Raw genomic sequence first — 17,164 nt, 5'->3', positions numbered from 1 at the left:
CATTCAATACACGAGCAACAGCTCTGGTTGACATTCCTGCTGTCAGCATGCCAATTGCACACTCCCTCAAATCTTGCGACATCTGTGGCATTGTGCTGTGTGATAAAACTGCACTTTTCAGAGTGGCCTTTTATTGTGGACAGTCTAAGGCACACCTGTGCACTAATCATGGTGTCTAATCAGCATCTTGGTATGGCACACCTGTGAGGTGGGATGGATTATCTCAGCAAAGGAGAAGTGCTCACTATCACAGATTTAGACTGGTTTGTGAACAATATTTGAGGGAAATGGTGATATTGTGTATGTGGAAAAAGTTTTAGATCTTTGAGTTCATCTCATACAAAATGGGAGCAAAACCAAAAGTGTTGCGTTTATATTTTTGTTGAGTCTATCTATCTATCTATCTATCTATCTATCTATCTATCTATCTATCTATCTATCTATCTATCTATCTATCTATCTATCTATCTATCTATCTATATTTCTTTCAAAACAGTTGCTGTCATAATGATGTCCTATTTAGTACATCATGTAATATTTTCTTTTTGATATGGATTCTGGAACAATGTCCTCCAAAATAGGTGTTGCAAAAGTTTAGAAACTTTCCAGATGAGCACTTTTATTTTGTCATCACTAATTTGTGGTGGAGACACAAAGGTTTGGCATCATCCCCAGCCACATGAATTCATTTTTCAGTAGTTGTTATACTTTCCTGTAGTGTTGTACATTTTGTCCTACATTTGCCCACATAGTAGACATCAGGTTTCTTCCCATAGATGCTAGCTTAACTTGTATGCTCACATGATGATGGGCACTGGTGGGTGGAGAGCAACTATGTCCACACAACGCCACAACGTGCCCAATGTTTAACAGCTGGCAGGCAAACGACATGGAACTTCAACCACTGCTGTTCCTAATTTTCCACACCCCAGCATCCACAAACCATCTAGCAGGTGGAATACACAGTCAAGTCAAATCTGGGAGCCTACACCACAAATCCATACTAGGTCCTACATGGCAGCCACCCAGCCAGCTGAACGATTCATTCCCAATTTGAAAAACTGACCAACTCTCTGCTGCTGCCATGGTAAACGTGTGTATTCCCATGGGAGTCCTTAACACTGAGGCACCCCATGCTGAAAGTCACTTCACAACAATGCAAGTGATGCCCTTTATCTGAGTCTCCTGAAGTAATCACGAACTTTGCACAAAGGGTTTGTTGACACTACCAGCTCAAATTATATTTAAAGCATATCTGATTGACTGTTCACATATTACAGTATATAGAAAACAAACAGATCTGATTTCTGTGTTAATGTTGCAGTCTTCATATGCCATCTAATCCACATTGGTTACTATAGAAAGTAATGCGAATTCAGTAGAGAAATTATCATTTTCACACCCTCTGAAACCGGGTAACAGACCAACTGCAGCGTCATTTTTTCAGGCATGCAGTGAAAAATGCATATTTTATATATATATATATATATATATATATATATATATATATATATATATATATATATATATATATATAAACTGATCTTTAGATGTATGAATCGATCTGTCGTAATTAAAATGAGAATCGATTTAAAACTGGCGAATCAATCTTTTCATCCCAGTACTAGTCTGAACAAGGCCAAAGTCATTCCAGCTGTTCTCAATGATCCTCTGAAGAGACCTTGACCTGGCTACAAACTATTAAATTGACAAAGTAAAGTTTCTTTATACTTTTATCTGGTGTATCAAAGATTACCACTGTCTCATCACTTCATCCTCATGATGTGCCCTTTAAAAATGAGTTACTTCTTACACAAGCTTTCTTGGATTGACAAACCATCTAACCACCCAAGCATCTATTTTTTTTTTCACCTGTACAAGGTTACCAGTGTCAAAACATATAAACATTAGAATACTAGATTTGTGGTTCATAAAATAATATGAAATAACAAAACAAAACAAAAAAACAAAGTGTTTTGTGCCAAGAAGCCAATGTCAGTGGGCCTTCGCCCCCCATTCCTCAAACACCTCAAACACCAATATGTTATCGTGCTCCATTTCCTCCGGCTGAATGAAGATGCTATATCACTCTAGATGGCGCGCATTGTACGTAGACATATTGATATGCGTCCAGTGTGGCATATGTAATGAGAAGGGATGACTGCATGTGCACCTGCCACATACGCTGGCCAAGTCAGCGGGATGAGAGACAAAGATGAAGAGAGGATGGAGCAGCCATCGCTGCGTGGCTGATTCACAAGTTATGGCCGTTTTCTCCTTCATCCCACTGTCATTGAAAGGAGATGAGATGGGGTCGATTGCTTTAGACATCAAACATCATGCAGCCGATCCGTCAGTGCAATCACTTTCAGCGCGGCCTCTTATGTAGAGAGCTTTCTGGATGTATTCACTATGATGGAAAGATAAGGGGAAAACACAGCCTTCTTTAGAGTCCACCCTCTTCTTCAGCCTCTAACCTCTATTGTTTCTCCAATCCACAGTCGACTGATGCTCACTGGGATGTAATGCCACTATTTTTCCCAACCACCCTCCCTCCTCCCTTTGCTTTTCTTCCTGTTTTTCCTCTCTCCTCTTTTCTTTATCTCTAACTTGTGAATGGCAGCCAATCAGGGGCAGAGTCGCCTCAGCTCCAGCCTCAGTGACATCCATTGCCAGAAGTGATGCACTGCTAGAGAAAGAGACACAGGAGGAGGGGAGGGGGCAGAGAGGAGAGAGAGAAAGAGAGAGAGAGAGAGAGAGAGACAGAAGAGATGGTCAAAAGAAAGAAAGTGTAGAGGAGGAAAGGGAAAGAGAAGCCAGAGAGAGAGGTGGAGAAATAGAGCAAGGGAGGGCAGGGAGAAGGAGAGAAGCGAACAAGAGAATCAGGCAGGAGATGCTCCTCTCTCTCTCTCTCTCTCTCTCTCTCTCTCTCTGTTCCATGCACGTTCACACCAGCTGTGCTGTTGTCAGTCTTGGAATGTAAGCACCGCTGTGAGGAGTCATATTCGCCACTGCTAAGGAATAGGGACACAGATGGATGCAAAGCTGTGAGAAATCAAAAGGTAAGGGGCTTCTTTTTTGTGTTTTCCACATGAACATTTCAGGGCATATTTATATTTTGTCTGCCTGCAGACTCCAGGAGATGATCTCCTCTTTGCACTGCAGCATCAGCATCAGCAGCAATAGAGTATGCCACAAAAAGAAGAGTTGGAACTTCAAAGATGTTGAAGAATGAGCTGCCCAAAGAGATTGCATGGCTTGTTCTTCCATACACTGTGAATGTGTGTGTTATAGCTATATAAGCAGTGCTTGAATGTGATTTTGTAAAAAAAAAAAAAAGAAAAAAATGCTATTCTCAATCCTTTGAAGTTTTAGCACACTGATGATGCTTGTTAACTAAATCAGAATCTGGCAACAGTTCATTTTGAACTCTTCAGTCCATGTTTCCAAATGTTCAGCTCATCATAACAGAAGCAATTTGTAACTTCAACTTGCTTGGGACAAACTTGTGCTTTTGAAAATCAGGTTAACTCTGCAACTGACTGTCATCCTGCATAATCTGTGCACAGGCGTACATGCACATTCTTATCTGTAGTCAAGACTGGTTTTGCGTGGATGCACCTGTCTGAGTGTCCATGCCATGTGTGTGTGTGTGTGTGTGTTGTGATGTTTCATGAGCAGATCTGATGGAGAGCCGCTGTACCATACATATCTGCAAAAAGCACACAGAGCCATTCGGCAATAGCGGTGCAATGTGCGTATGTGAATACCCCCCCACCCCCCGCCGCCCCCACACCCTCACAGTACAAACTTAATCTGCCCTCCTCTCTCCTGTGCGACCCCACTTTCTCCCCATTTGCGCAGCACTTTGGCTGTGTTGCCAGTTCTACACATCACACAGCTTTATAGTCTTCAAAGTGATATATGAAAGCGAGACGGCGTGCACCGGGTCAGCGGTGTAATGCCATTATTGTTTGGTGCAAATTAGCCGCTAACACGCCTCCTGAGTTATTGCAGGATATTGAGTGACCTTTCGGTGTTAAATGAGCAGATGAAATATGCTCACCTGCAGATGCTCTTATGAGGTGGTTTTCAAGGATCATGCATTATTATTTTTTTTTTATTTGAAAAATGAAATAATAAAGAAAATCAACACTTATTCAATTCTAATTTCACAGATCTCACTTGAAATAACTTTTCTCCAAATGATCTTTACATCACAGCATATTTTTTGTGCCACATGATTCATTTTGAGTTGATTAAAACCAAGCGACCCGACTGCAGGCCCATTGCTTCTTTTGTAACAGCAGCCTACATTTCTAACATTTTCAACATCAACATGCCCTATGTGAAGAAAGCAGGCCCTCGCACTGTTTTTGGACCCTCTTTTCATCAAGGAAGTGTGCAATGTAACACCAGAATCGCTTAGAGGATTTGAAAACATGAGTAAAGGTTGCTGAGGTTTGTCAAAGACTGCAGCCAGTGCACACAGACTTGGGAAGGTCTTGGGCTCCACCAAGTGGAAGTCTGATCGGTGCATCAAGCTGGATTTATGCTCAGACTGTGTTGGTCTATCAATTCTCTGTAAGCAATCACCACAGCTACTCAAACTGCCACTCTCATCACACCTTTTTTTTTTTCCTCTCAGCATCTCTGTGCTTTGCATCGACCTTCTTGCAAACTGTTACAGGTGCAATCAGATTCCAAGTTTTGTCATGGCACCTGATTGATGACCTTCTAACCTTGCATTGCCCTTCATGCTCATCTTTGTACATCTCTCTCGCGCATGTCATGGTGTAGATTGTTTGATTTTGCAGCAGCAGCTGATGTTTATGTAGGCGTAAGCTTTGGCTGGTAGATAATTATTTTGCGCTCTCACCCTTATATAACGCTTATTCCAAACGTTTGAGTGTCTGTGCATACAGACTAATCAATAACAGCGGAGAGATCATTTCATGGGGAGACGGTGATGCTCCGTTATTAAAAACAAATGTTGAATTAATCATATTTAATGTTGCACCCAAATGATACCACAGCTTTGTGTGTGTATGTGAAATTTTGCAAAGAAAGTGCTATATTTACAATAAGTATGCAAATAAAACCAGCCACATAAAGAGATCTTTAATTTAAATTTGCATTTTTTTCTTATATATCAACAATTATTTATCCATTACATCTGTAAATCAACAAAGAGAGGTGGAGGTTATGTTATTGCTCCTGTTTGTGGGAAAAATGAAAATGAGGGGATAAAGTAATTGTTGATTTAAAAAAAAATATCATGTGAAGACGGCCGTAGATTCAGTTTTAGTGATGTTCCAAAGTTTTTTTTATCCTGTTTTCTCTCCTAACTCCCTTCACAAATTTGCTTTATGACATCATGAACATCTGTATCAGTCGGTAGATGTAAAAGCAACGCTGATTATAATTACTGCATTGATGGTGGTGTGCACTTAGTCTCAGAGTGGCATATGTATAATACAGTTTTTTTATTGTTGTTTTTCAAATTCCTGCTCAGATTTTTAATAATCTGCATTAATAATAACAGATTAATAATAATAAGCATGTAATAAACAAGTTCTACCTTAGAAGTGGAATGTATTATAGAAGGCATACCTTAGTGAATTTTTATGTAACTGCATTTTCATGTATACATAATATTTGTAATTTAAATTCCAAGTCACTCATGAGGTTACACTTTATGGTGAAATACAACAAAAACAATGATAAACCCAAGTTAAAAAAAAAAAAATCTGTCACATATTACACATTACAAATACATAAATGTATATGTGTAAGTTAATTGCATTTTAAAGAGATGTTTTCAACTGCCTCCTGGCATATTTTGTTTAACGTCAGAAAAATGTGAAATATTTTCTGCCTCATTTGATCTTTTAAAAGCAAAGTTGTAAAAAAAATGTTAATGACTGCAATATAAACAGGTACCCATTCTTTCAAACATTCATTCATTCATGAGTACTGGCCCTGGTTCACCTTTAAAAATAATTACCTCCGTCAAGGAGGTTATGTTTTCAGTCGCGTCTGTCTGTGTGTTGGTTGGTTGGTTGGTTGGTTGATTGGTTGGTTAACAGGCTTACTCAAAAAAATTCTCAACGGATTTCAATGAAATTTTTACCAGGGGTGTATCTTGGCCTAACGTAGAAGTCATTACATTTTGATAATGATCTGGAACACGATCCAGATCCAGTAATTTTCTTAAGGATTCTTTATCATTGCAGGATAGGGCCAATTTCAACATTTCTGCATCTAACTTCATGAAGACGGGTCACAAAGGCTGAACAAAAATTAAGTTACGACACAACAATAATTTATTTAGCATTTGTTTCTCCTCATTGAATTAACTTATTAGAAAAAAAAAACTTGTGTAGTTCATGCAGTTTCTCTTTATAAATACATTTACAGAAGAACTAAGGGTTAACCACTGAATCTGAAGCATGACGGTAGATGCGTGAAACGACGCGAAATAAGTCTCTTTGCCAAAGGGTATTTCATGTGACATCAGTAACCCTATGGCCTTGGCGGAGGTTTATGCTCTCCGAGTGCTTCTAGTTCCTCTCTTTTTTTAAGAAAATGCTGTATTTAATTTTAAGTGCCTGTGATTGTGTTACCAGATATTCACCATGTGCAACCCCATTTTTATTGGAGTTTTGTCACTCATTAAATGAGACTGATTTAATAAAAGAAAAACATTTTACATTTGAAATAAGATTGTTGGAACATTACATTTGTACCTACTGATGAAGAAAGTGTCTATTGCTTTTAAACTTTTGCACAGTATTATAGTGTCTTTAATGTCTTAAACACACACACACACACACACACACACACACATATATATATTTATATTTATTTATTTACACACAATACATGCTGTGCATACTTCTCACACAACTGTAGCGCTTGCAGTTATTGTCCGACTGTCAAACAATCCATGTCCATGATGCCTTGTTGCACTGTTCAGTTCAGCTTGTGTGGGGGTGAGCGTGCATGCTCAGTTTTGACATGCAAGTGCATACAACTTCACACAGATGGATGTTTGAAGCAGTAGTTCTCAAGCAAACATATCCTGACAAACAAGCTTGTGTACGTCTGATCAAACATGCGCTTATTCATCAAAACAAGAATGTATAATTTTGCAGATTAAAGCGAGCAACAGCAAAGGCCTTGCCGAAATGCATTTTATCCAAGAGCCTTACTTCAAGAAAACACTTTAAAAGCATGTTTAACAATTTAATCCCTTCACAGCAACATTTTTTTTCATGCCAGGATCTATACACTGCCTACAACCAAATCAAATAAACAAGGCTTTTTTTTTTTTTTTTTTTTTTTAATTAGCCCCACTATTTAATATGATAAAATTGTTGAGATAATTCACCTGGAGTCTATAGCATTTGGCTTGCATTCAGCTAGTTCACTCATTATTTAATGGAGTGTTTGGAAGAATTCAGAAAACACACACACACTTAAAGCTTAATAGGCCCAACACATCAAAGATTAATATCCAGAATGCTATTAAAACTCAAGGACATGCTGGAATGAGAATTAGAAAATCCAATCATGAGCATCAGAGAAGATTAATTGTAAGGCGGCTTTTCCTCGTTTCGTGAATGGACGTGTCATACTTGTGCCACTCCACTGGCGTGCATGAAAAGGAACATAAAAGTTGCACCACTGATCAGTAACCTGCCCACTATACACTTTCCCTTCGTCTTTTCTCTCATGCCATTCATCTTGAGAAAAAAATATTTAAAGGAAATGTTTTGTGCAGCCCTGAAAAAAAACTCTTTGCTGTGTTGAGGGCTGTTGGGTTAAAATTTCCAATTTCTCCCGGGTTGACAGGAGCGACTCAGAAACTGACAGGAAACATACTTCAATTTTAGATGTTGTATTGAACAGATGACTTCACTAAACAGCTCATGTCTACCTCAGCGTGCAAGCTGACCACACACACACACACTCTGCCCCTCTCTGCACCCTGCACTCCAGCCCCGCCCCCAGATGGGTGGGCAATTTCCCTTCATTGTGGATCAGTAAATTTAGGGAATAACCCTATCGTGTCTGATGATTTACGGACATTGTGCGGAGGACAGGAATGGTATTGGACAGGAATGACATCTTGTCAGAACTCTGGTCAGGGCATGGAGTAAATACATTCAAATGTGAAATGGTCGAATATTTTGCCACCGTTACCCCAATATTATACGGTCTGAAATCTCACACAATTAACCAATCAAATTTGCAGAAAAAATGTAATTGTATTAGAATAAAGATGTTGCATTTTGACCTTTATCTGCAGTGAGTGCACACGTTGTATTATATGGCATGTCTAAAAGTAACACTGTGTTCTGTCCGTGTAGCGTGATAAGCAGAAGGACAGTGTGCATCATGGCATACAACATAGAGTTATTATTAGTACTATCACTATCTGTGTAAGAAGAAGTTATGATTAGTATTATATAAACTTAGCAAAGTAGCAAATTAGCCATGAGACATACTGCTCCAACAAGGCGGAGATTACGAACCCTGCGACTGTCAACCAAGCTCCAATCTCCAGTGATGAAACATTAAGCCAAAAGAGAAGTGTCAGGACTTCTGCGTCCTTGAGGTTAACTTCAAAAGTGAGTCATCCCTCTTAGACCCCTATGTTAAAATTCCAAACTTTACTATTGATGTAAAAATGTGGACAACCTGGTCTACAAAAACAATTTTGGTCTCAATAGCTATTTCTCCATTCATGGCAATTTAACAGGTGGGGAATGTGTATACAACTCATTAGTTGAGGCTATTTTACGCCTTAAAGCTATGAATAAATATAGGTGTAGTTGTTTTAAGTGGCAGATGCAGGCTGGTGAAATTAGACCAGTGCCCAGCTGTAAAATGCTGCTAACACGCACAGTGGTTGCTAGCTATTGCCTATTCGGTTTAGCTTTGGTAACTCCAAAATGGGTTATGTTCAGGCTTCATTTTTCCTACCCAAGTAACATTGGCCTTGTCTATGCTTCACCTCTTTACTCATTTCTGGGTTAGCAGCGAGTTCAGTGCAGTTTTGCACTGCCAAGATGATGTCATCCTGAGTCACACCATTTGAGCTTCAAAACGGCACTACAGAAAACCTATTGGTGACATAATGGGGGGTTTGTCCAATAAATATAGAGTATAGTATATGATGTTGGATACATGGTTATTTTAGAGATGTGGGAATGGACCAGTTGCCTGCCTGAGTGGTTGCCATCCAGGACCCAAAGCAATTCTGTAGTGTTGTGAATATGACAAAGTGCATGCTCCCAGATGTCACTTGACTATCATGTCAACAGAATATGATGGGCTAAAGATTTGAGGACATTAGCACCACAAAAACTTTCAAGACTTTGCCAATTTCAGCAAAATTCCAACAATATCTGGAAAGGCTTACACTCAGGTCTCTCTCAGATTTGGTGAAGAGCTATTAATGTGTGACACATGCTCCATGTTGACCACAAATTAGTGTATTAGATACCTAAAAAAGTAAGCATTGGGTTTCGACAATTTTCATACATTGCATACTCTAAATTGAATTTAAGAATTATAATAATTTTGCTGAAGCCTACACTCATGTTTGAATTAAGCAGAGTTGAATCTTGTTCTGAAACAATTTACTTAAGAGCAGTAGAGACTGTCTGACTTCACTGTAGCCATAGGCAATAAAGATTTTATGCAAGTGTTTAAGGACCTGGTGTCAGGAGGCATGGAGCCACGGCTTAGAGAATGGATGGACACAATTGCAGAACCACAGACAGTAGTGTTGGATTAATCAAAAGGCTTTATCTGGTAAATGGGCAGAGGTTTGGTGCATAGAAAAGCAGTTGGTGAGGCAGAGGCAACAGGCAGGTGTTAGGCAGAGGCGTGGTCAATAAACAAGCACAGTTCAAAAACACAGAGTGACAGAGTACGATGGGCGAAATCCAAAAAACAAAGTAAGGCCAAAACACAACAGGACTATGACCAAAGGTTGGAATGAAGACACGAGTACAACAAACTGGCAGTGAGAAACAAGACACATAAGGCTTAAATATACAGAGGGTATTCAGGGTGTGATGTAAAACAGGTGCAGGGAACGTTCAGGAAGAGGGTGTGGTCGGATGGAGACAAGGGAAGACAAGATAGTAGAGTGACAAAACCGGAGCGGAGTCAAAAAGAATAAGTGATAGTAACCCAACCCAAAACCAACAGTGAAAAAGAGATAAAATACCTAAAACAAAGATGAACAAAATGCAGAGGCCAAATAACATCACAACATGAAAATAGCAACGGATCAAACAAGGAAACAAATGAAAGAACTGAAAAATGATCAACAAGAAAATAAAAGGCAGAGACTAAACTAGAACATTACTCACCACGTCACTCAAGCACAACAAAGAGATAATACAACCAGTGACTAAGGAACAATAAACAGGAAATCAAAAACCAGGGCAACACAGTAGATCAAAGCAAACAAGGACAATGGACAAAACCATAACATAAGCCCAGACAGTGGGCAGATATGACACCTGGTTCCAATACTGTGAAGTAAACATTCATACGAGGTCTGTCAATAAAGTAACGGTACTTTTTATTTTTTTCAAAAACTATATGGATTTCATTCATATGTTTTTCCATCAGACATGCTTGAACCCTCGTGCGCATGCGTGAGTTTTTCCACGCCTGTCGGTTACATCATTCGCCTGTGAGCACGCCTTGGGAAGGAGTGGTCCCGCCCCCTTGTCGGATTTTCATTGTCTGGAAATGGCGGAATGAAAAGGACAATTTTCCATCAGAATTTTTTCAGAAGCTGTTAGAGACAGGCAGCTGAAAACCATTCGAAAAATGTATCTGGCTTTTGGTGAAAATTTTACGGGCTTCACAGAGAATAAGGACTGTTACTACAGCTTTAAGGACCCCTTTAAGGACGCTCGGCATGCCGCGCTCCGAGCTGCGATGACGCGGCACAAGCCACTCGACCATTTCTAAACAGATGGCTCTGTGGATACGAGACTGTCATGTGCTCTTTCTCTGGTTATCACAAGAGCTGGACATCAGCCATTTTCCGGCAGATTTCACTTTTAACAAGAGATTTTGTCATGGAAAGCCACGCGGAGGCTTCGCGCATAAAGACAGATTCGCTTTGGAAGCGAGACAAAGGAACACCTCCGTTTCGGCGTGTCAGAGGACAAGTTTGGACATGTCCAGTTCTCCACAATTTCTCTGATACTTACTGGACTGGTAAGTATTGAAAGCCGAGATAGGCATGTCCAAACTTGTCCTCTGACACGCCGAAACGGAGGTGTTCCTTTGTCTCGCTTCCAAAGTGAATCGGTCTTTACGCGTGAAGCCTCCACGCGGCTTTCCATGACAAAATCTCTTGTTAAAAGTGAAATCTGCCGGAAAATGGCTGATGTCCAGCTCTTGTGATAACCAGAGAAAGTGCACACGACGGTCTCGTATCCACAGCGCCATCCCTTTAGAAATGGTCCGGTGGCTTGTGCCGCTTCGTCGCAGCTCGGAGCGCGGCGCGCCGAGCATCCTTAAAGGGGTCCTTAAAGCTGTAGTAACAGTCCTTATTCTCTGTGAAGCCCATAAAAGTTTCACCGAAAGCCAGATACATTTTTCGAATGGTTTCCAGCTGCCTGTCTCTAACAGCTTCTAAAAAAATTCTGATGGAAAAAAAGTCCTTTTCATTCCGCCATTTCCAGACAATGAAAATCCAACGAGGGGGCGGGACTACTCCTTCCCAAGGCGTGCTCACAGGCGAATGACGTAATCGACAGGCGTGGAAAAACTCACGCATGCGCACGAGGGTTCAAGCATGTCTGATGGAAAAACGAAATCCATATATTTTTTGAAAAAAATAAAAAGGACCGTTACTTTATTGACAGACCTTGTACAGAGGTGATGGTAATATTGTAGATTTGCTGTATTGAAATTAACATGGTTACAAACATTCAACAGGACTTGTTGGTCTTGTACGATGTGTGTGCTTGCCAAGTCTGTACTGCTTGCTTTATGATTTCATAAGCAAAATTAGCTAATGTTCTTTACAAAGTATTGCAATGATTTCCATTTGGCACTCTGTCAGTGGAACCACCTTACTAATTTGTTCATAGATGGCACACGGATCATTGTTCATTTCAATGCCTCCATTAACATTAAAGTCCTTATTTAAGAGGTCTGAACAAAAGCTGGAATTTTGCTAAAGTAGTGTGTTACACAGTGTTCCCTGAGCTACATGCTGAATGGTTATCAGGACAATGTTAACCTTTACAGAGACACCATACTAAATAGGATCTGTTAGAAAGACATGCAAGATTTATTAGGATTAACTTCCAGTAGTCCATAAATTATGCATGCATACCCAAATTACCAATCAGGACCATTCCTGGTGGAAGGACGTTATTGCTGAGAAAATTCTGATGTGCCAGTAAAACAAAATACCTTTTAAATAAACAATGTCAGAAAGTCACCTTTGGCTAAAAGATACTTTTACAAATTTATTGATTGTACACCTTTTTCAGCAAGATAATATTGGTCAACATATATTCTAAAAGTAGAAATTAAAGTTTGTAGCCAAAAATAACCCACAGACATGGAGATTGAGTAAAAGGTCCTCAGTAACACTTTACTGGAAGGTATCATCATAATAGTGACATGACACTGTCATAGCTGTTACATGACACAGTCATGAATGTGTCAAAAACATTTTGCCAATGTCATAAATCTTTATGACTGCTGTCATCAAGTGTCATTCGGTTTTTGTAATGACAAGTTGGCATATGACTGAAGACCAAAACGACCAAAGACAACTTCTGGTTATGTCTCTTTGATTACTATCAAGTTGTCATATTCAAAACAACCCAAAAAATATCAACTTGTCATTACAAAACCAAATGACACTTAATGACAGCAGTCATAAACATTTATGGCATTGACGTAATGTTTATGACACGTTCACAACTGTGTCATGTAACACTTATGACAGTGTTACTGTATGTCACTATTATGACAATACCTTCAAGTAAAGTGTTACCAAGATCTCTAGTAAATGATCTGTTTCGCTGTTTTATGACAGTCTTCTTATAGCTGGGATGTTTTGTTAATGAAACTCCCTCAATTAGCAGCTATTTATGAATATCGCTCCAGCCCCCTATCCCCAAATCACTTTGTGTATTCACCAAGAGTACAATGGGAGCTGCAATGAATAAATACAATGGGACTTGATTCATACAGTCACATAATGCATTTTGATTCCGGCATGTTGATTAATAAAAGTAACTGTATTATGGTGTGTAATTATAAGCAATGTTTTCTTGAATGTGGTTTAGATTTATTCATTTAATTTTAACTTTGTATGTTAAAAATAACTTTGTGCATTCACTGGTTGCCATTAGATTTGCATAGATTTATTGTAACAATATAATAAAGGTGTGAATGGTGGACCACAAAACAATTTGGAGATGAAGTGCAGGTTCATTCATTTGTGTTTCTCATGAAAATAATCCAATTATGCCTGATGCTGGAATGATTCGCGATTCAATGGCAACTTTTAAGATCTCCTTCACTTATAGAATGGACATTAGGCACATAGTTAGGCACGACCTCAGTAAAAACACAAATTAAATGAAAATGCAAATTGACACTGGGCTTTTATCTACACAAATGTGGCTCACAATGAAGTATGGGTGACTGAATGTTATTAAGTCTTTTACTCTTTACAGCTTAAAAATATGAGTTTTAAAGTGTTGTGAAGACCAGTGTAACAGTGTTTCTTATTTTCACAGGGATCTCAAGAGAGGAAAACAATGCCTGTTCTGATAACACTGCCTTCAAGTGTTCATCCCATCAGAAGTTCCTTACCATAATTCTCAAGTCATCTAGGACATTCCCACAGCTGATCGAATACCATGATAACCAATCAGGTTGTGCTGCTGCTACTGATTTCCATCCTATGGCCCACAACTGCCCTGCCTTTCACAGCCAGGAATATCGGGAATCTGTTTGGCTTGTCAGACAGTGATGGGAGGATTCTTCAGCGCTCCAAACGAGGATGGATGTGGAATCAATTCTTTCTGCTTGAGGAGTATGTAGGAAATGACCATCAATATGTTGGGAAGGTAAGGTGTCTGAGACCACTGTCTCCGGAATAATTATAGACAGCTTAGCTCATTGAAGTAGTGTTTGATGGAACTGGCTAAAGATGAATGATCTGACAGGCTAAGTTAAGTGAAGGGACTGGCACCATTTGCATCAGGTTTTTCGGACTTTGTTTTATTGAAACAAATTTGTCTCCATGGGGACTGTATTTTAGCAAATACTATTATGCAGATGCATACTTTTACAGATGAGGACACAAACCACTTTCTCATCGAGAACAAAGCTAATGCACATTCTGTTAGCTTCACACTGATTTAGCTTTACATTGAATTATTATAAGATTCACCTTTCTACTGGCTTATATTTATATATATATATATATATATATATATATATATATATATATATATATATATATATATATATATATATATATATATATATATATATATAAACATTTGTTTAGTTTTGTTTAGTTAGATTTATATTCTCTTTGGTTAGCTTCATATTTATAGCAAGCACTAAATTTGATAGTGTCATTTAAGGCCTTCCTGGAAGTCAAAAACATTGTAGTTCCTTGACTGGCAACTTGTGGCTGGCTCCAAAATACAGCACTTCCCCACAGGACTCAGTGATAAAATGTCCAAGCTTACAGTGGAAATAAATGTGTTTACCGTGTGATACAAAAAAAACCCCAAAACAAAACAAAACAAAAAACAATCAGTCTCTATAGACAGTTTTCTGGATGGGAATGACTTTTTTCTAACCTCTTAGTTTAAGATGTTTTAAGCCATAAAGTTCTGTATCATTGTGGGCGTGGTTGATTTGAGTGACATTTGGTGAGCCAAATGACTCTGCCTCTCTTACCATCTGACCATAACTCAGAGTTCACTGGATGCGCCTACTAGCTGTTGTGGAGGCTGTGTTTGTTTTGTTTTGAGTGTTTTATTACAAAAAATCTGGAATAATATGGTTTGTTGTGTGGTGAAACAGCTTAATGGCTTATCTGAGACATTTCTGCTGCAATATTAGCTCTGAGTGAAATTCTCATCAAATTTAATGTTTTATTATATGGCTGCAACACTACGTGCACTCTGATCGGTCCGTTATGGGAAAATATCCGACCGGTTTCCATAACAGTCCGTCCGAAACGTGTATTTTCTTTACAAACCAGAAGCTGAGATGAGACGCTGCAGAGTTCTGAAGTGATCAGAGGAGGTGAAGTCATTCTTTTTTCTTTTTTTTTTTTTTTGGAGATTAACTTTGCACTCGCTGCTGAAGTGAACAGCTTCACTTCCGCTCTGACTATGAACTCTGTCTACAAGCCGTGAGTAGCTTTCAAATTTGGCACTCGCATGTTTATATATAATAGCCATATAATAAATTAATTATTAACCTCACTTGCTCGGTCTGTATGGGAATATCAGACTTTGGTGTTTTTCACACGAACCACGCTACCGCTCGGCCCGTACTTACACATCTGTCTGATATTTACCAGTACAAACCTCACAGTTGGTTAATAATCCTTTGGTATGTTCAAGGTGTTTGCATTTTTAGCAGCTGCTGGTAGCTTCATTTGTTAGGTTCACTTAATGCATGATTACTGAGAAAATAAGTGGCTCCTAACATTTAATGTCCACGCCATAGTAAACTGTAAGGACAGCCATGAAGCAGTCCCCAAAAAACAAAGGCTACCCTGTTAGCTGGTTTGGACTTGAAGAGAGGTGCGTGATCAGGCTTGATGTGTCACACACTGTCCCCTATGCTCCATTTATGCATTAATGACTACATTGGGAAGCTGCGCACGAGGGCTTCATATCGGCTGTTCTAGGTCTCTATAGAAAACTTATGGGTGATGTCATGCAGGCTTTGTCCAGTATATATGCAGTCTATGGTCTATAGTCAGGTCCATAAGTATTTTGACACTAGCTGGGTTTCCATTACAGATTTGCTCAAAAGTTATGTGATTTTTCAGAATGTTGACAAAGCACAATAGCAAAACAGCAGTGTTTCCATTAACTGAAAGTATGTGACTGCTAGTTTCTACATTTTCATAACAACTGTTAGGCTCTTGGAAGAAATGTGAATCCAAGAGTCTTGGTGAGGGAACAGTAAGTCCCACTAAATTTTGACATTGTTGTTGTTTTTTTTTTTTTGTTTTTTTATAATTTGGACTAATATTGTCATAATGTCATCTTTTACGCTCCCCATCCATTTGTCTGTCCACAATTATTGCTTTCTGTATTTAAAAATGTAATGTGATGCTTTATTTAAGTCATGTGACCTGTAAAAGCAGAAAAAAGTGTTTACATTTGCATTTTTTTATTTAAGGATTTTTTTTTCAAATCACCTGAAAAACCACATCATGGGAGTGTAAAATAATAATAAAAAAATCCTTACTTTATTAAAAAAAATGTGATATCTGAGGTTATTTTAAGGTTACCAAGGCTGTTAAATGTTTGCATATGTACACCACCACACTTGATTTATAAACTATTAAAACTGTTGTGGAAAAGGGCCAAGGATTCACTTAATCAGTCAAATCACCTGGTGGAGTGGGTGTTTGCAAAGAAAACCTGCACCATTTTGGCCCTTTCTGGAATCAGTTTGAGACCTGTGATACACACACATACATACATACATACATATACACACACACCATTGTACAAGTTATTATAATTCATAGTATGCACCAACCTTTCAGTGGAGATCAGGCTGAATATGTTCTCTCTCTCTCTCTCTCTCTCTCTCTGTGAGGAGGTGCAGCAGAGTTGTTTCATTTCCAGGCACTCGTGCAATGACAAAATATGATGTAATTATTTTGGATCATGGCAAACACTGCTCAAATCCAGTATAAATGGGACCTCTGTTGTCCCACAGCGGGAATTTTCCCTCGAATCTTTCAGCACCTTGGACAGCAGCGAAGCCAGAGCGTGACAAAGTTGGGCAAGCTGGCGTGAGTGTGTTTTTCTGCATGTGCTAATGTGAAATGATGGTCTGGATGATGGTGATGCAAACAGCTGTGGTTTGATTTCTAATCCAA

The 17,164-nt window shown here is 39.0% G+C and overlaps 1 protein-coding gene across 1 annotated transcript in view; it reads left to right on the top strand.

The window, feature by feature from the left end:
* The first annotated feature begins 2,730 nt into the window (after positions 1–2,730).
* Positions 2,731–17,164, top strand: part of LOC117507793 (cadherin-10-like) — a 118,361-nt gene continuing 103,927 nt past the window's right edge. The window contains exons 1-2 of the mRNA XM_034167595.1: positions 2,731–3,062; positions 13,809–14,141. Of these exons, the coding sequence (XP_034023486.1) occupies positions 13,932–14,141 (210 nt within the window). The 5' untranslated portion in view covers positions 2,731–3,062; positions 13,809–13,931. The remainder of the gene's footprint in view (positions 3,063–13,808; positions 14,142–17,164) is intronic.

The sequence above is a fragment of the Thalassophryne amazonica genome, chromosome 1 (assembly GCF_902500255.1).
Source record: "Thalassophryne amazonica chromosome 1, fThaAma1.1, whole genome shotgun sequence".
In the NCBI taxonomy this organism is placed as follows: Eukaryota; Metazoa; Chordata; class Actinopteri; order Batrachoidiformes; family Batrachoididae; genus Thalassophryne; species Thalassophryne amazonica.
This window is presented reverse-complemented; position numbering and strand designations above follow the sequence as displayed.